The sequence below is a fragment of the Galeopterus variegatus genome, unplaced genomic scaffold (assembly GCF_000696425.1).
Source record: "Galeopterus variegatus unplaced genomic scaffold, G_variegatus-3.0.2 Scaffold429, whole genome shotgun sequence".
Taxonomy (NCBI): domain Eukaryota; kingdom Metazoa; phylum Chordata; class Mammalia; order Dermoptera; family Cynocephalidae; genus Galeopterus; species Galeopterus variegatus.
Genome location: NW_007726540.1, coordinates 367113 through 387278, shown reverse-complemented (window position 1 = coordinate 387278; position 20166 = coordinate 367113). Strand labels below are relative to the sequence as shown.

At 39.5% G+C, this 20166-nt stretch overlaps 1 protein-coding gene across 1 annotated transcript in view; it reads right to left on the bottom strand.

The window, feature by feature from the left end:
* Positions 1–20166, bottom strand: part of FBN1 (fibrillin 1) — a 252128-nt gene that overhangs the window by 214355 nt on the left and 17607 nt on the right. The window contains exons 2-3 of the mRNA XM_008568659.1: positions 6380–6462; positions 3554–3652 (exon numbers count right to left, since the gene is read on the bottom strand). Of these exons, the coding sequence (XP_008566881.1) occupies positions 3554–3652; positions 6380–6462 (182 nt within the window). The remainder of the gene's footprint in view (positions 1–3553; positions 3653–6379; positions 6463–20166) is intronic.

Genomic DNA, 20166 nt, shown 5'->3' with positions numbered 1-20166 from the left:
GAAGACTTGTGTTCACAAAAAAAACTGTCCGTGAATGTTCATAGCAGCTTTGTTAGAGTAACAAAAACAATGGAAACCACCCAGATGCCCTTCAACAGGGGAATGCCTAAAGAAACTGTAGCATGTCTGCAGCAGGTACAATGACTCAGCAGTAAGAGGGGCAAAGTGCTGACACATGCGGCTGCCTAGATAAATTGCCAGAGAATTACACTGAGCAAAAGAAGCCGATCCCAAAAGATTACACACTATGTGATTCCACTTATATAACATTCTGGAAATGATGAAACTATAGAAATGGAGAACAGATTAGTGGTTATCAGGATTAAGGACAGCATCAAGGCAGCAGGAAAATGACTATAAAAGGGTAACGTAAGAGATGCCTGTGGTGATGGAAATGTTCTGTCTTGACTGTAACTGGTTGTTATACTATAGTTTTGCAAGATGTTACCATGGGGAAAACTGGGTAAAGCGTACCCAGATCTCTCAACATTATTTCTTACAACTGTTTGTGAATCTACAATTATCTCAAAATATGAAGTTTAATTTTAAAAGTTCTCCAAAAAAGTGTAAAGAATAAAACAGGATAAGCATGAAATTGATGTCCAAATCCTAAAATATAAAACATAGGGAACAACTTTTATAATAATGCATTATTTATAATTACATGTATATTATGGTCTGAATGTTTGTGTTCCCCCAAAATTCACATGTTGATACTTAATCTTCAATGTGATAGTCTTTGGGGATATGATTAAGTCATTTGAGTGAAGCCCTCATGAATGGGGTCAGCCCTCAGCCTTATAAAAGAGGCTGAGGGAGTCTGTTTGCCCCATCAGTCACGTGAGGACACAGAAGGCACCATCTATTAGGAACGGGCCTTCTCCAGACATGTGATCTGCTGGCACCTTGATCTTAAACTTCCCAGCCTCTAGAACTGCAAGAAATAAATTCTTGTTGCTTATAAATTACCCAGCCTAAGGTATCTTGTTATAGCAGCCAAACAGTTTAAGACAATATGTAAAGTTGTAGAGTTTGTTAACCCCAGTATTACAAGCTAATATGTATTTTCTGTGTGTGTGTGTGTGTGTACATACATATTCAATTGGAATTTGATTACTCATGGACCACTTAATCATGATAGGTCTTTATAACAATTACACTGCTTGGGATGCATCTCTAGCTTCAGAGACTGACAGAGAACAGTCCTAAATAGAGCTGGAACTAAAGTCTAGAAAAACCAGTGTTCTGACCCTGTCTAGCTAATCTTTCTTTTTTCCCTGCTGCCTCAATGAGCAGTGTCAAGAGTTGCACTAGGTCTAAGGGAGGCCACATCTTCATGATGTCCAAGAGAATTGCTGACTGGTAATTTGGATCTTCTGGAAATGCAGTCTCTCCTTCAGGCCACTATGGGATCTTTTCTATTCTCAGAATCATAGCATACTCAAGTTGAAAACCACATGAAAGAACAACCCTCCTTCCACTATTTCCATTTTTTTTTTGACCAGTAAGGGGATCGTAACCCTCCACACGGTGTTGTCTGCAACACGCTCAGCCAGTGAGCACACCAGCCATCCCTATGTAGGATCCGAACCCATGGCCTTGGCGCTCCAACACCTCACTCTCCCGAGTGAGCCATGGGACTAGCCCACTCTTTCCATTTTTGAATGAGAAAATTAAGGCCCTCAGAGTTCCCACAGATTGCCTAGGTAGGCATCCTTGACTCCTGTCACATAAGAAGTATAAAATTTTTCACAGGGAAACTTGGTGAAGTGATCTAAATTGACCCTTTTAAGTAGAACCACAAGTAGTGAGTGCAAACATTTCACTGAGTTGAGGTTATCTTTCTATTAGCAAGAGAGTCAGCAAAGTGATATTTCTACATTATCTACCAAACAGTAGCCAGAAGTTCTGTGGAATGGCATAGTTGTTCCCTAGAGCATCACTTCAAAAAATGAAGTTGCTATGTACAATGAACCTGCTGTTACTTGGAGGATGCACATTCAAAATCAAACTGAGATCAAGTAAAATATGCTACACTCTGTGCAATGAGAGTCCCAGCAGATGAGGGAGTTTCTAGCCCAATCTACAACTGGCTGTATTTAGTACTAGGCTGTTTTGCTTGGGTTCCACCAGAAGCAGATTCTGAGACAATAATTTCAATGGAAGTAGTTTGTTTTGGAAGTCATTCCACAGGAAACATGGGTAAGAGAGTAGGAAAATGAGACAGGGAAGAGAAGGAAGCTAATTAAGTACATTATCAACTCTATTACCATTGTGGGCAATGAGCACTCAGTCCCACTAGAGAACTTTAGGATACAGTGCAGAACAAACCTCATAGTTAGCCACACTGAGAGGCAAAGAAGCTGGGGCTCTTATCCAACAACTTTCCACCTGTCATTGGTTAAAAGTTGCACCTAGGTCCACTAAGCCTCCAGCACTTCCAACTTGCTCTGCACAGAGAACCTGGCATGCTCCCTAGCTAGAAAAATTTTACAAAACACTCAGGCAGAGTCCCCCATGTTCACCCGTGAATGCCAGTGGAGGGGAGTGGGCACCAAGAGGGCCTACCACACAGGATAACTTGCCCTAGCCTATTGATCAGCTTAAGAGAGTCATGTTTAAATGTTAGGACCCTTAACTGTTAGTGAACCTCGATGCACTGACGTATCTATTCGCAATAGCCAAAAAAGAATGTACCTATTCCACAACATTTTTCCTTAAAACCTTGTCAAAAACAGAACACACTGTAGGGGGAGTGCATTTTCTCCCCAAAAATGGAAAATGGAAAAGGAACCTAAGTTTTTTGTCTCGGTAATGGTCATTCAACCATTATTATTATTATTGAGGGGCTGTTTACATAGACATGAACTTCAACTTTTTAAACAACCAACAATGACTCACTTCCTCCCCACCACCATGTTTTTCCTAATTTACTACTGTAGACACCACATTAAAAACAAAAACAACAAACAACAGAACAAGCAAGGAAAGCTCTGAAGTATGAATTGTGGATGTTTATTTGGCATCACAGAATGAAAAAAGTGGCAAAAGTCTGAAAGGAAAAATATGTTTTTGCTTCATGATCAATCACCTGCAGAAAGTGCTATAACGACTCCTTATGTTTTCTCCTTGCAAAGGTAGGGGTCTTGAGTTTTAAAAAAGTCTTTCGTCAGATTCGTATTCAATACCACAAGGAAGAATCCTCATTTTCTGAGCCAAAAATGTCCATTAAACCATCATTTCATTGAGCACCTTTTATGGTGTTTACATTGGAGATACACAGATGAATAAGTCAATACCTACATAAAAGGCCATAATCTTCATATTATTCATAGTAACCATGCCCATAGGTAATTTTCCTATAAAAAGTAAAGAGGGGAGATGCAAAGACTGATTGAGAAAAGCCTTTCCAAGTATTCTGGGCAGAGCAAAGAAGGCAGATGTTCTAGTGAAAAATGTATTGCAAGCGAGAGAAAAGCCAAAAGCAAATTTAGGAGAAAATAGGGTGTAACCACATAAAATAATATTATATATAATGACATGTTATACTCACTGGATCTGGAGCCACAGGAAGGAGCTATCTGACCAGATGGGCAAGTGCACATATTTGGCCTTGAACAAAATCCATCTCCACAGGAATGCCGGCAAATGGCTGTGAATAAAACCAGAGGTCTGTTAGCACAGGGTTCAGACCAGGTTTAGTTTCAGGGGCCCAATCCTCAAAAGAAGAGACCTGAGCTCTCATCTCCACCCCACCCCCACCCCATTAACTGTGCCATCACCATTTATATGGCCTTGAGTCTCAGCTTTATTCATTGACAAGTGTATTTGGACTAAATAAACTCTGGCTTTAAAATTGGTATCTCCCTTATCCAGACATCAGTGACTCTCACTCTCTTTGTTTATTCCACAGAACTCAATCTATCAAAAGCCCAGGGCAGGCTATGAAAGGAAAACAAAACAAATAAAAATCCTGCATCTAAACATATTTATGTGCTTATAAGAATTCTGTTTCTACGTGAACTTTAAGATATAATGATATAAAATTGCAGCAGTATTCTTGAGAGCGAATTTTATTTTAAATGTTTAATATTTACTTTTTGTCCAGTTCTGAATTACATCGACAGTCTGAGATGAGAATGCTGGCATCTATTGCCATCATAATCGGGAAGCCATTCATCCTTTAGAGAAATATTAACTTTTTCATGCCACTCAGAGACTAATTTCATGCTGGTTCCAAATGCTCTGCTAGTGGCCAAAAGAGTAAGCTTAAATGGCAAATGATTTATACTTATCAGCAGACTAAGCTTTGGTCACTACTTTCTATACTCACAGACATGATCTATTCCTCAAACACCTGCACAATCTTGCAAGGGCAAACACGATGTGCAAAGCTCAAATAATACACTGGATAGGATGTGCATTAAAACATCAAAAGAGCTAAGGATGGAGATTGGAAACTATTATAAAATAAGCTGTCCAAGCATCCTATAAACATTTATTTCAAACCCCGAGGACAGCATTTCTCAGAGAATTCTACAGAACACTAGAAAAGGGTTCTGTTGGCAAGTCCATTTTAAAAACTCCAAATACCATTATATCCCACTCTTAGTGAATCAGTTTTGATCTTAAAATAAACCATAATGTGCCAGATGATTAAGATGCTTTCTGATAAACCTCTCTATTCTTTATTCACCAGAATGCTTGTACAAGGGATTCTTGTTTTATTTTTTGGAAGAGGAGTTGGTAATTGAGATTTTTTTTTTCAAATAAATTTTATTTTGTATTTTTAAGATACACAACATGATGTTATGGGAAGATTGGGATTTTTGAGTTAAGGAGAAAACAGTCCCAGACCAAAAAAAAAAAAAAAAGCCAAACAAAAGAGCTATTTTCTTGGCTTAATTCTTTGCTCTTCTTTTCCACAACAAATGCTTTATTTCCATAACAAAGAGATGCTTTCTCTCTTCAGAATCATAATTAACAGATATAGGAGTCAGTCTCAAGATAATCCCCAGAATCTACCCTTTTGGTATTCCCATTTCCTGTGAGTCTATGTATATAATGAAGAGGAAAAGAGGCCAGAAAGGAGAACTGAAAAAAGAACCACAGTGACTCCATGTTCAAACTTTAAGTGACTCTTCCACAGGGCCAGAGCAACTGACCTTTTACTTGAATTTATTTACATCAGGAAACACACTGTTTAGACAAAGATAGGTATAATCATTTGACTTGGTAACACAAACACAATTAACTTTGTTCTATACATCAAAATTGTCCTGGAAAGCGGATGTAACCACTTACCTATTATGTTTTAAAACAATATTTGGAATCTTGTTTACTGCTTATATTTTCTGTATTTTCACCATAAAAACCTCTTGCTTTTCACCTCAAGTGGGCACACTTTGAGAGGTAGTTTTGCCTGGTTTGCAAACCTAATAAACACCTCCTTAAATTTCAACAACAACAAAAAAGTGCTTTCTGGTTAAAATCAAGAATCGAGAAAAGTATTAACTTTTCAGGTCACCAAGCAAATAATGGCCAAAAATATTCTATCCTTCTTCACAGAACTCTCTTGACTAAGTGAGAAGGTAGACTAAGTGATTCCTTAATGTCCTTTCAGCTGTACAAGTACCCATTATACTAATAAAGTTTTCTGAAAACTGAAAGTCATTTCATAGGCATGATGACTGTAAAAGTTCACGGAAGGCAGATGCCATAACAAATTTGACTTGGTGTTTCCATTAAATAGCACCTTTTCTGGCATGTGGTTTGTCAGTCAATGTTCATAGGATACTATGAGAATCTGGATGTCTGCCACAGCAGCAGAAATCAGCAGAAAAACCTCTGTTACCATTTGAGTTCTTCTCTCATAGTCCCACTGATCTTTATCTAATGCTCTGTACCCTTCCTTTCTCCTTTGTGTAAGAGTTAGGTCTGATTTTGGCTTCAACCACCCAAATTCAATGTACATGGTTTGGGTAGGCCTGTGGGTGGCCAAAGAAGTCAGAAATTACATTAAGGAAATCAGCAATGATACCCTTTACTCAAAATCCCATCAAAGTGATTACATAGTCTATGCAGTCAGGCACAACATATGTAAATGACATACAACCTTGATCAAAGTATCCCTGTGGCTCTATCCCTATAACTCAGAACATTCTAAAGGAAGTCACTAAAAAGCATGACAGTGGTTTTACTAAGTTAATGTATTTCCCAACCTGGATTTAGAGATAGTAGGAAAATCTTAGAGCTGGAAGGCTCTACTATAAATATATTAATCGTATGCAATTACAAAGGACCACATTTTAAGGATCAACATGCAGCCAAAACAACAAAAGAAGAACATGCAGAATGATAGGGCTGCCTATTTACTTACGGACAATACATTGATTTCCACCAGGTAAGGTTTTCCATCCAGGGCAACAGTAGGCATTATAACGTGATCCACAGACATTGGGTCTGAAACAAAAACATGAGAATTCCACACTGTTTTAAAAAAAGAAGATATGACCAAATAAAAGGAAAAAAATTCCTGAGTTATAAGAACAGGATGAATTCTGGAAAACTTAGAAAAGTAAACTCATGGGACTAGGTGTTGGCATAGTGGTTTGGGACACTTTAATATAATGATATCAATAGGGATATCCCTTAATATCAGCCATGCGTATGGTATATTAGGAAAATAAAAACCCAAGATGCAAAATGCAGTGTATTCTATCACAACGAACAGAAGTAAAAATTCATGGAGCCATACAAGTCTAATTTAAACAATAAACTTCCTACCAATCTGTGTAAGAAAGGTCATAATAAAATCTACTGCACATAAGGTTTTACATTTCTACTCTTTGAAGCTGTGCATATTTTTTTCTAAGGCCCAGCTCACCTCTAAAATGTTACCACATTCTTTCTTTCACCAAAATTATGGGAATGCAAACTCTGACATCAGTCAGAAAAAATAAAGGCCAAAACATGTAAATATTTCTTTAGCAAAAGTTTTTCCAAACTTTTCCAAACGCAGTTAATACCAGCAGTTATAGGAAAATAAAATCAGTGTCACTCTGGGTTTCTTGTTTAGAGACAGTTCATCACATGCCTTGAAGCAAAGCCTCCATTCAGAATCCAGATGATCCACATTAACAATTTCAGCAAGCAATGGGGTCAGGATCTAGCTACATCTACACTGGAAACTAAGGCAAAGGATAGAATACACTGAGAACCAAAAGACACCACTCATTTCATTCTGCCATATCCTGAGGGCCTAAACATTGATGCTAGTTGCTGAAGTTTAGGGGCCGATAAAGGAGGTCAAACATTTTGCAATCCATTTCATAAACTAGGAGTTATTCCAAGGCTTGCTGGTATAAACACTGTAGTCCCTAAAGCAAGAGCCTTTAAAAACAACTGCCTAGTTAAAATGTATTTTCAGTTGGGTTGACTGGCACATTCTCCTTGTATATGCAGACCAGATGTAACAGCACAGAGCACTGCAGTATTTCCTCTGAACTCACCACTTCAACCTCATGAAGGATTGGGAACCAAGGTAAGGTCTTTGCCCTGTCCTTTTGTATCCCCAGAAAATCTGGAACTTTCTGCAGGGCACAAGGCATACTGCAGACTGAGGCTGAGGTCAGCAAGAGAATTAGGAAGAAAGACGGAGGAGCCAGGAAAAGGGCCTAACTCCATACTCAGCAGCCCAGGGCTTCTCCAAGGCTAGAGAGAAAATGATTGGATAGAGGCTTAATATGTGCATGATCTTAAGACCTGTCTAAGCCTCAGTTTATTTCTGTATACACTGGGATAACAAAATGTTTGCCTTATCTACATCATGTGTGTATAAATACATCAGATGAAATAATGGGCAGGAAGAGCTTTATATATGAAAAGGACGATGAAAATGCAGCACAGCATTGTCATCACAATGGAATCATCTCCTGACCCAGACTAACTACTCAGCCAGAGGAACCATAAGGGATTAAGGAAGAGAGAAAGACTTCATTGAGAATTCTAAGTCAATGACTCTCAACCCTTTGTCTCTCCTGTGACAAAGTAGTGCCTGGAACTTTAGAGTGTCCAGAACTTCCTGGGGAAATGCAGAATCCCAGAAAGGAAAGTGAGAAGAGAAGACAGGGTAGAGAGCTGGGTGGGGGGTAAAGCTCAAACTTTTCAAATTTTATAAAAGTTCTCTCAATTTAAAATGACAATCCAAGCCAAAGTCAACTATCTCAAATCTTCTCCACCAACAGCCCATTCCATAGCTCTACTGGATCCAATCCAACCCCAAACCAAATTCTGGAATAGCTTCAGAGGACCCTTGAGCCTTTGCAGGGTGCCCTATGGTTGGAGTAACTTTGTTTTTCAAGCAAAAATCAGGACATATTGTCTGTCAAGAATGAGAGTTTTTATGGAGTAACAACACACAAAACAGGGTGAAAAAGCTAATAAGAAAAGGGCTAAAGTCAGTAATTTCAGTCCTACAAAGCAAAGCATTTGAAAAATCATGGTAATATAAACATTCTTTATTGTTTTTCAATGTTTAGAATAAACCTCCAGCCAAAACGTGGAAGATCTTACAATTTACCATGGTTACAAAACAAAACGTAAATGTTTTAAACCTTCACAGTGTTAAAGTAAGGGTATAGATGACATAAATTGGGAAACAAGTTCGGAGGAAGGGTGTGGAGGGTAATAAAGCAGTTGATCCAAGAAACAGAGGTATAATTATATACTATAGTGTTTTAAAATAACCAATAAATGAAAGTCTACTACAAATATAAAAAAAATTAAGGAAGAGCGGTATAGATATCTAAGTGAGCTAAGTCCCCATGTTTCATGGCAAAGAACCAACAGGCACTGTTTAAATCTAGAATAGAGGTATAAGCACAGTAGATGGTGTGTTATGGAGATAAATATGAGAAGAACTAAAAACAGAAATGGTTAAAACTAGTTGCCTTAAAAGATGAGGACTTGGGTGAGCAAAGAGAGACTTCTTTTGCTTTCTCACTTAACACCCATCCAACTGTCCATTTTTTAAGTACCTGCTCTTATACTTGATCACCTTTTAAAGCAACAACTTTACTTTTAAAGTATGACCATCTTATCTTTTACACAGGGTACTTTCTGTTTCATCAGAATGAAACAAAGGGAACTGTTTCATTCATTCACGGTACCCTTTCATTAATGCATCATATTTTCATCTCACTGCATTTCTTAAAATTCTATATCATTTTGGATTGTGATTTATTTTATTTGCATCCACTGACTTTTTTGGAGTTTTAAAACTTTACCATTTACAAGTCATATGGTATTTAATTTCGATTGTTTCAATCAACATTCTCAAATGACAATGATTGTTTTAATTTTGTTTCCGTTTGTTCTTAAACAACACTAAATACTACTATGTTGTGTGGCTCAATGCAACATATGAGAAAGAAAGATGTAAGGCTTCTCCTCTGCTGATTTTGGTCTTGAGAACTGCAAACTAACAGAACTCGTTCAAACAAGCTGGGTGGCATTTATTCTACTTACACATAGAAAAAACAGCTCTAATTCTGGAAATAAATGAATGTCTTATTTAAGTTGGAAAGCAGTAAAACATGTAAAGTCTCAAGGAGACATGCTGGATTATTTCCATTACGAAAGATTTCATTCTAAGGTTTTAGTACAAAAAGCAAGTACGAAGAAGACAAATCTTTAATAAAGTTACTCTTTTGTGTAAATGAAAGTGTAACATTCATAGGTCTTTCTCTTCCTTTTCTCTTCATCAGCCATTCTCATTGACCCAACACCCCCACTGCCAAAAATAAAGTCAGAGTTAAAGCTGCATGCAAGTAGCAGTAGCATTCGGTAAATTAAAGGAAATAAAAATCAAAGGTGAAAGAACTTTCTGCTAATTACTGAAGATACCTTATCTCCTCCTCATAGCAACTCTTTGAGGCAAGTTCTATTATTTTTAACACTAAAGAAACTATGGCAACATCCCCTAGCTTGGAAGTACATGATGAGGATTTGAACTCAGGAAGCCTGACTCCAGGTTACACTCTCTTAACCCCTATGTTAAAGCAAAGATGTATTTGGGGGACAAGATGATATTTCAGTCAATGGCACTCATGGTGACACAGTAACAAAAATCATAAAATGTGCGTCAATACGCCAAAGATGTATTCTAATAGTCCATGGGGGAGAGGAGGAAATATGTTTATATTCCACTTCACCTCTGCGTGTTACATATTTTAGTTAAAAATATATAGCTAAGTCTTTATCTGCCAGTTTGAATATTGTGCTCTGTAACAACCCAACTCCAATCACTGTGGGGGATGGGTGAGCCTCAGCAGGCTTGATATTTGGATCCAGTTCAGACACAGCACTGAGAGATTGTGTGGGCTAGCTAAAGCCTCTCTCAATGGAGCAAACAGCTGGGCTCTACCACGTCTGACCACATCATTCCAAGAATTGGCCTCTGTGCAAGATGTCTGCAGTGTGTCCACATTCCTTAGCCAGAACCCACTCCTGCAAGTTTAGCCTCTCTTACAGCAAGATAGTCTTTCTGCTTCCTATCCCAAGTGCAAACTCCTTTTCAGACAAGGCTGAGGCAATAAAAATAGGTTCAGGGGGCTCTTATTTCATATGTGTGAGTTTCTCAAGCTGTGAGTAAATCAAGGCAAAGAAAACACTAAACATTAGGTAAGGGCTAAAGAGGTTGACCCTGCTCCAAGAGTTGCCTGCTTTTTCGACCTTTAGGGGAGTAAATTATGATTTAGCCCCTTGAGTATAAATGTAGAGGGGCATCAAAAAGAATATGCCCTCACATAACAAAGGGTGTCCAACTGCCCTTGTAACATATCCCAAAGTAACATCTTAATATCCCAGTTATAGAGTTAAAATAATATTCACTGTCAAATGTGTGACAGATCATGAAACAATCACAGTACACAAATGAGCTACGTACCTTGTGAACCACACACCGTGATTTTATTTGTTCTCTGACACATTTTTATCAACATAAAAAGAAAGAAAAAACACAAATACTGTCTGATGAAGGGACCCATATTCCTCCAACAGCCTTTGCAAATGCTCCCCCTTATTTTAGTGCCTTCATTCTGGCTCCCTTCGCTGAAGGCAGAGGTCAAGTCTCAGCAATGATGTGAATACCACATGTGACTGTTCCAGCCCATCTGCCAGTCACAACAACTCCACTCGAGTAATGAAACTTCAAACCATGGTAATGAAAACGGCTTCCATGCCTCCTCAAGCTTCGGCTGAGCTCTCCAGACCCAGAGACTCATTTCTGGATTGTCTGGGTCAGCACTGGCTGGGACACAGACAATCCTGCTTTCCTCCTTTGAAGATACAAGCCAGCCACCCTCTCTAACCTACTTCGTGCAGTTTTTCTCAATAAAAATAAGGAAGAAGAGAAAGAAGGATAGTTTGTACTCTAGTTTTCAAGAATTTATCCCTTTCTTGCTTTCACCATCACCAGTAGATAAGTGACTCCATTAACTTTTCCTCCAAAAGCCAAGGTCTCTCTGTTTTTCTTTCCTTCTCTCCCTTTTCTCTCCCTCCCTCTCTCCCCCCCTCTCTCCCCTTCTCCCTCTCTCTTCCGTTCCTGTTTTCAGGGCATTTAAAATCAACTGTTTTGTTACCATCACAAACTCCATGTATCCAAGGTTAATGGCTCATCTTCGTGTGTAGCCAGTAAGTTCACTGCCACACACATAACAAGTACATGACTAATCACCTTCCCACAAGCAAAAAGCCATTCAGCAATATTTAATGAGAACCTATTATGTGCCAGGCACTGTGTTAGATAAGAAATAAAAGTGACTAAGATGAGCACACCTAATGCCCAGATCTTGGCATCTAATTCCATTCTCCAATAAAAAGAACTCCTGGGAGAAACATGTAATTCTAGGACTGGGCAGGAAATATACAAGACAAATCTGGAACATCTTGTAGTGACAGAAGGAAAAGAAGTGCTAAACAAACGGACATCTACAATGATGGATGTATGACAAGGGACACAGGAGCTGAATGAAAGAACTCCTAATGGTCAAACCTAGAGCCATGAGCAACAAAATAACAAAATTATCATTGGATTACAAGCCAAGTACAAAATAAATATCCATGAGTCCACACTGATAAATAAATGATTGAATAAATAAATAACTGGGAGAGAAGAGACAAATCTCCTGTGCTGGAGAATTCCAAATAATTCAGTAGATGCTCTACTTTCAAGGAGATGACGCATAACTCCCCACTTCTTACGGGTGGGCTGCATATACCGACTTCCTCCCAAAGAGTACAGTATGGAAAGGGGGGAAAAAAGAGTAACTTTACTTGGAGAAACCCAACAAACACTATCTCAGTCAGATGATGAAGGTTCACAGCAACTGTGACAAGTCATGTCAATACATAAACCCTTGAGGTGATGTGCTGAAAATGGAACCTTGCCTCTGTGGTCCTCCTCCCCCAAACCCATAACACATCTATCTAATCATGATACAAACATTGAAGAATTCCAATTAATGGATATTCTACAAAACACTTGACCAGCACTCCTCAAAACTATCAAGGTCACCAAAAACAAGCAGCCTGAGAACTGTCATAGCCTAAAAAGACATGATGACTAAATGTAATGTGGTAACCTGGATGGGATCCTGAACATAAAAAGGACATGAGATAAAAATTAAGAAAATCTGGGTAAAGAATGGACTTTAACTAATAACTATGTATCAAAATTTGTTTATTAATTGTAATAAGTGTACCATGCTAGTATACGATGCTAACAACAGAGGAAACTGGCTCCAGCGTCTATGGGAACTCTCTCAATTTTTCTGTCACTCAAAACCTGCTCTAAAATGAAAAGTTTATTAAAAAGCAAAATAATGATCATCTGTAACCATGCAATTATAAATAAAACATTTACATTAAAAGTGACTAAGACACAGTCTTTACTTTTACGGATCTTAATGGTGTGGGAAGATCGGCACATACACAAAGAGTGTCAATACAACAGCTAAAACACTAGCATCGAGGTCTGCCTGGGGAACTAAACAGGGCCAGAACGAGGGCTGTCAGCCTCAGCATCTAGGATAGGCTCAGAAGGGGACCATCTGAGCTATGACTTGATGTTTCCCTGTTGCTAAGCGTAGTCACTAGTTTTATTTTATCCCGCTGCTGAAATTCCTCTTAAATTCTCTAACTCCATTAGCAAATCCCTTGTCCAGATCCTGATGATTTCATTGTTGGACTAATATCATGTTCTTTTTTCCTGGCTTCCTAGTTCCTCTCTACTCCATTAGAACAATGTAGCTAAATATGTTTTCAGGTTCACCATGCTTAATCCTGTTCCCCTATAACCCAGAGATAGACCTTCACCCTCCATAATGTTAAATATCTCACTATTAGCTTCAGATCTCTACCAGATAGGCCTACCCTACCTGTCCACTCTCACCTTCCCCTGTACCTTCGACTTCCACGCTCCTACTCAGCTCCTCCTCTTCACCTCAGACCTCCCTCCCGCACATGCCACCTCCACTGCCATACACACTACAGCCAGACTCTTCCTCCACCTTTGTACTCGCTCTTCATGTTTCCCTTTTAATGCATAATTCCATCTCCTCCCATAGGGTTCCTTGATTAATCCCATCCAACTTTCAAGTTATAAACACGAATCCAGACAAAACTCTCCAAAACCTACATATGCTATACTGTAGTTATATATTTTAAATAATTACAAGTCTAGATTCTCATCCCTGCAACCCAATCTGTCCCCTCTGATCCCAGAGTAATAGTTCTTCAAGCACAGAAACAATGTCTGCTATCCCTAGGATATCCTGGAGTCTATTTAGAAGCATGCAAGATAATATCAACCAAATGCTTTAATAAGTATAAAGTACAATTAAGATTAATATCATCTCTTTGGTGTCAAAAGTAGGTCAGCTGCAAATGTCACCAACATAAAAAAACTATCTAACAGTAAGAACTATTTCTTATAAATTTATCTATTTAAAATAAGGCTATTTTCTGCCTCTTTGAAAGGCTATCGGCAGTTAAACAGTAAGTACAATCTTTTGGTCTCTTGGTTATTTCACTGGCATACCGATCAAAAATTTATTCTGATCAGTGAAGTTATCAATGTTTACAATTCAGGGATTTATATACTTCCTTTGAGAAAATACAAAATCAATACAGACAAATAGCACTCATACATGAACATCTGATTCTACTTATTTCCTTAGCAAAAGGAAAAAAATCCCAAAAGCAACTAAACAAGCTTTCAGCTCACAAATTGGCATGTATTTTTTTTATGGCAGGTTGTTGCAATTGATCAAGGCCATAGGTGGAGCCAGCCTTACATGGCCAATTCCCAGAAGACAGCCAGGACAAAATACACAAGGCAGCCTTGAAAGATCTGTTTGGATGTGCTGCTTGGACAGAGGCTTTTCCTATTGCTGAGGGGGGTAACAGCACAGGCAGGCAGCACAGAGTGGGTGTGGCGTCAACAATTTCATGTGTACTCAGAATAGTCCTTTGTGGGGATTCATGTTGATCAAAAGCAACAGCAAGAAATTAAGGACCAAAGAATTTGTCACCCTCCCAAGGGCATGAACACATTCCACACTTCCACCCCGCCCCCCAACACATACACGCACAGCCTAAGTCAAAGAAACGTAAAGCTGTAAAGGCAGTTTCCCAAATCTGGGAGGTCATTTTAGATTGACAGCCAATTTAAATCCTATTAGAATCTTTTATAAGTGCTGTGTGTATGCTTTTCTTTGAAAAAAAATGAAAAATTTAAAGCTCAAAAAGGCATGGGGTGCACTATAATAGGAAACTAGACAATTGAGCACTGAGGACCAAAGCACAAATGTCTAAAGGACACCACTGTGTACAGCAAGTCCCAATTCTCCTGAAGTGGTGGACACTTCATGCTTCTGGTCCTCTCAATTAAACACTATTAAGAACAGAGGAGTCTGCTCAGATGACTAACCTACCCAAGTGGACACTCCAAGGTTCCAAAGGCACGTTTGACTAACTTGCTATCCTAGTTTGCACTGGACCCACTTCTCTCAAAGGGAGGGGATCTGTATCTGGCCTGCTGGATCACACACGTGGTTGGCTGTGTAAAAGGGGCTCCCATTAAATATATGTTCATGAAGCTGGAACTACCATTTGACCCTCTAACAATGAGGAAGGGTTGCCTCAAAAAAGAAAAACCAGGGCTGGCTGGTTAGCTCAGTTGGTTAGAGCACAGCCTTGTAACATCAAGGTCAAGGGTTTGGATCCCCAAACCAATCAGCTGCCAAAGAACAAACAAAAGAACACATCGGAATTGATTAAAGACGAAAGTACACGTCCCACAACCCCCTCTCCACCCACTCCCCTATAAAAAACAAAAACAAAACAGAAAAACCAGCACATCTCAAATTTGTACCTCTCCAGCATGTGAGAGGATTTTGCCAATGACATCATGAAAACACATGGTTTTTCCAAAGAACTGCTTCCCAAAACTATGCTGCCCCTTGCCTTTACCGGTGAGTTCAAGGACTATCGTGACATTTTCTTTGACTGGAATATTTGCTCCATTTATCCAAGTTGAAGCTGCACTGTACTTTTCCAAAGGATAGATGAAATTATAGAAATGATTGAAAACACAAAACAGGTAAACTGGCGAGGTGATCCAGAGCCTGCAAAGTGAGAGGCAGGCTAGGGACATGTCCCTGGAATTCACTGTGCCCCTCCTTGTTACCACCCACAGAAGGAACGAGGGATTGAAACCAGGATTCTCACCACTTCCCAGAAATTCTCAAACTAAGAGCTCTGTCCAGGGAGATTATATCTTGTGAATGTACTGGCAGCCCCAGGAAAAGACAGGAAAACCAGCCAATGGGGTCAGGCTTCAGGGAGAGAAAGGGGACCTCTGGGAACTGCAAGCGCAGGGTGACTGGATATTTCAGTTCCGAGGACTGGCAGCTCCCAGTGGACAAACAGGTAAGCCTCCAAAATTTCCTTTCTATATCGGTATTTAGAACTCGGGCTGTCTTTCCAACAGAAACAATGTTAATAGGTGGTGGTTTGGTCCCCTTGCTAGTCAAATAGCAGTCTCTGGGCTACATTATCAACTAAATAGGCTATTGTGGGCTGGTCTGGGAACATGACCACAACTTAAAATGTTGTTTCAATGGGAAAACACATTCCACAGCAGGCAACCTGAGGGAAACTTGGCCACTCAAACCCACCGCCTCAGCTGTAGTACGCTGCCCAGTGACCCAGGAGAACTGAACCCCTTAACCTCAGGCAACTCCACACAGTCCCGAGAGGGCAGCCAGAGCTTCCCCAGCCCCAAGCTGAGGCGCTCCCCAACTCTCAGACAAGACCATTAAGGCCAATATGGGATAAGTCCGTAAATCAGGAACTTAAAAACTAGGGAGTAATCAGATGCTCTAATCCTTGATGTACCTGATTTCTTTTAAATTCCAGAAGATCCCTCCCATCAGCAACTATAATATAAAAATCATTACCCTGTGAGGACTGGCTCACAGACCAGGTGTTCATTGAACTATTTCCAGAGAGTAGCTCCCAGATGAAGCAAGGAAGAAAGTCAGGTTTGAACCCTATTTGATGGCTTAATCTTTTTTTTTTTCCTTTTTTTGTCTTTTTTCGTGTCCGGCAACGGATCGCAACCCTCAGTGTCGCGCCCGTACCGGACCGGGACCGGCAACGGGATCGCAACCCTCGGCGTCGCGCCCGCACCTCGCTCAGCCAGTGAGCGGGAACCGGTCTGTATGTGGGATCCGAACCCTCGGCGGGAGCGCCGCCGCACTTCCCAAGCAGCGCACTATAGCAGTGCGCCACCGGGCCGGCCTGATGGCTTAATCTTATAACCAACTTATTCAAGCATTTCAAATCCCCTGGAAAAGGATAATTACTCTCTCTTTTACAATGTGAGTTCCTTACAGAGAAAAAGTTCAGATTTATCTTCACAACCCTAGCACCTAACACAGTACCACTTATAATATCGTAAGTGGTAAATGGAGGGTTAGGGTTTCAAATGTACTTTCAACTAAAGATAACATAGATAGAGAGAATTCCGTCAGAGCAGTGAGCATTTAATTTAATGAAAAAATAAATATGATTATAAAAAATTAAATAATGAAATAAAAGATAATTACAAGTAAGAAATCAGTATCATTTCACCCACTTTTTTAATTTTAGAAAATTAAAATAAAAAATAAAACACTGACCAAGTGGAATAAATGGGGTATGAGAGTTAAATGCTTCCGTGTTTGAAGACGCATCATTTATAAACATTTTATAACTACAAAAGCCTCAGAGATCTTGCAGCTCAAACTCTATTTCATAGCAGTCAACAGGAAATGGATCTTTTCAAACATTTCTCTACCAAATTCTTTCATCAGAACAGAGACAGCATTATTGCTAAGAAACAAAACAAACAAACAAAAGACATCGATAGATTTTAAGTTTCTAAAAAGTCAGAGAAAAGAAAAGCATGCAGTTATTGAGATTATGTCATTGGAATCAACACAGCACAATATTAGGGGTCAAAAACTTGACAAGTTGTTTTTTTTTTTAACTTTGCAATTGAAGCAAAGTTGTAAGCATTTATTTCTAAACATTTAGATATTTGAAAATTTTTTAATAAAAATAGCCTAAGCCAATAATTTATCTGGTCCATGTGAAGTCACACTGTGGAACAATAATAATAATTAGCAATTGTTAGAGAGCTTTACAATGTACAAAATGATCATGTGAATCTTCCTCAAAACCCTATTAAGAAAACATATTGCTGTGCTAATTTTCAGATGAGGAAACTGAGAATGAGAGAAGTGAAGTAATTTTTCAAAGACTATACAATGGACACATATCATAAATCACTATTTAAAAATGAAAGAATGAATTAGTAAAATATTTCAAGGTCGGTGCTAAAGATTTTTATTTATTTGTTTGTTTGTTTATCTATTTATTTAGATTATTTTTTAAAGATTTTTAGATCAGACATTAGAAAGATGTTTCCATAAATACTGCAAAGAGAATGTACTCTCTTTTTTATAAACTAATTTGCACATCATTTCTTTTGTGCTCTTGTTTTCTTTTACAAAGTTCGAAAAAAAAAAAAAAACTTAAGACAGATCTTATGAAGTATATTGGAAAAGGAAAGTAATATAAAGGGAATACATTTTAGGAACACTCACTCCTATAGATTAGTACTACTGTTTCTGAAACAGCTTCTGCATGGTACGTATTCTGTCCTGCACCTTCTGGTAAGAATGTCAGTCAGCTCTTACCATATTCAGTGTTTGGGGGAGTGGGTGGGTAGAGAGTAATATAAAGATTCAAGATGTGGATAATTCAAAACCTACTCAGAGTTGGCACTGGAATGTTTTGTACATACACTTGAACATGGGTGTGTCTTTTCTGTTGAAAAGTAGCTTCAGGTCATACAAACCACCAGGTCATACAAGCAACTATCTGATCCAGCTTAGAAAGATAATGAGCTGCAGAAAGGTCAGGGTGACCCAGACTATCGTCTTTAAAAAACCCTCCAATTTCACACCTCTATCACTTAATTTAGAGGCTACCGGGACGCTGTCCATTACACGAAAAAAGTGGTGACTCCCCTCATTCCAGCTGCCAGCCCAGCTCTTCCCTGAAATCCAATCTGAAAGATTTCCCTCTCAGCACTGTCCTCTCAACACCTTTCCAGCTCTGGGAAGGGGTGACAGTATGCCTGTTTCAAGGAGGAGGAAGTGGAGGAGGAGGAGGAAGGGAAAGAGGAAGAATGGGTGCTAAATGCCAGCACGAAGTTTCAATATAGTGACAACATCTGAAATGGAGATGATGCTGTCAAAATAAGAGAAACACATCCGCCCATCCTACCTCCTAACATGCATAAAAGGTTTCCAAATCTCCGCAGCAGCACCCATGACAAAGCTAAGAACCTGTTCTAAAAACCTGTCAGTTTACCCAAGAGTTTTATATCAGATAGTAGAAATACATCAGGCCTTAAAGAATGCCTTACATCCTTCACTGACATGGAACTCACATAGGCAATGTGCGTGCACACACGCACACACACACACACCACCCCACAAACACAAAGAGAAGCTCCTCAGACAGCTCTTGTCCCTAGATTTCTATTTTTTTTTTTTTTTTTTTGTCTTTTTCCGTGTCCAGCAACAGAACCCTCGGGCGGGAGCGCCGCCGCGCTTCCCAAGCGGCGCACTTATCCAGTGCACCACCGGGCCGGCCCTGTCCCTAGATTTCTTTTCCAAGGAAGGCTGGATGTACCGTGATTCTCAGAATCTTTCATCTGAATCGCTAAAACTGTACTCGTTCCGATTTCTTAAATAAAAAGAGCTTTCCTTGAGAAAGCAATGCTGACAAACATTCACTTCTGAATGATAAAATATCTGCAAATATTTTCGTTTTTTCCCCCATAGCACAAAATCTTACCATCTTTTCATAAGGTCTTTACCTGAAGATCCTCATTTCAAGATACAAATAACACACTGAGACTTTCCACCTTGACTCACATGAAAGATCGTGGAAAGAGGAGAGAGGAATGGACACTTGCAGAATCACTGCCTTCCCTGTCTGCCTCCTCAAGTGCCAGCCTCCTTCTATGTGAATCTTCCACAACTTTATATTTCATTATAGCCAATCTTTACTATTAGATATAAAATAATTTTCTACAAAGCCACGCATGGGTCAGAAAAAGCAGACCTGGCAGCATTGCAGACATTGCTGGCTGTGAAGCATTCAGCTTAATATCAAAACTAGATGCAGGGCCGGCCCGGTGGCGCACTGGATAAGTGCGCCACTTGGAAAGCGCGGCGGCGCTCCTGCCCGAGGGTTCGGATCCCACATACAGACCGGTTCCCGCTCACTGGCTGAGCGAGGCGCGGGAGCAACACCGAGGGTTGCGATCCCGTTGCCGGTCCCCGGTCCGGTGCGGGGGCAACACTGAGGCTTGCGATCCGTTGCCGGACACGGAAAAAGACAAAAGACAAAAAAAAAAAAAAAAAAAAACTAGATGCAAAACTTTGTAAAATTAATAAATAAACAGGGAGTGACAGAATTGAATATTTCCACTGTGCCACCCTAATAAACTAGCAGATCTAGGCAATGATCATTAATGGCTGC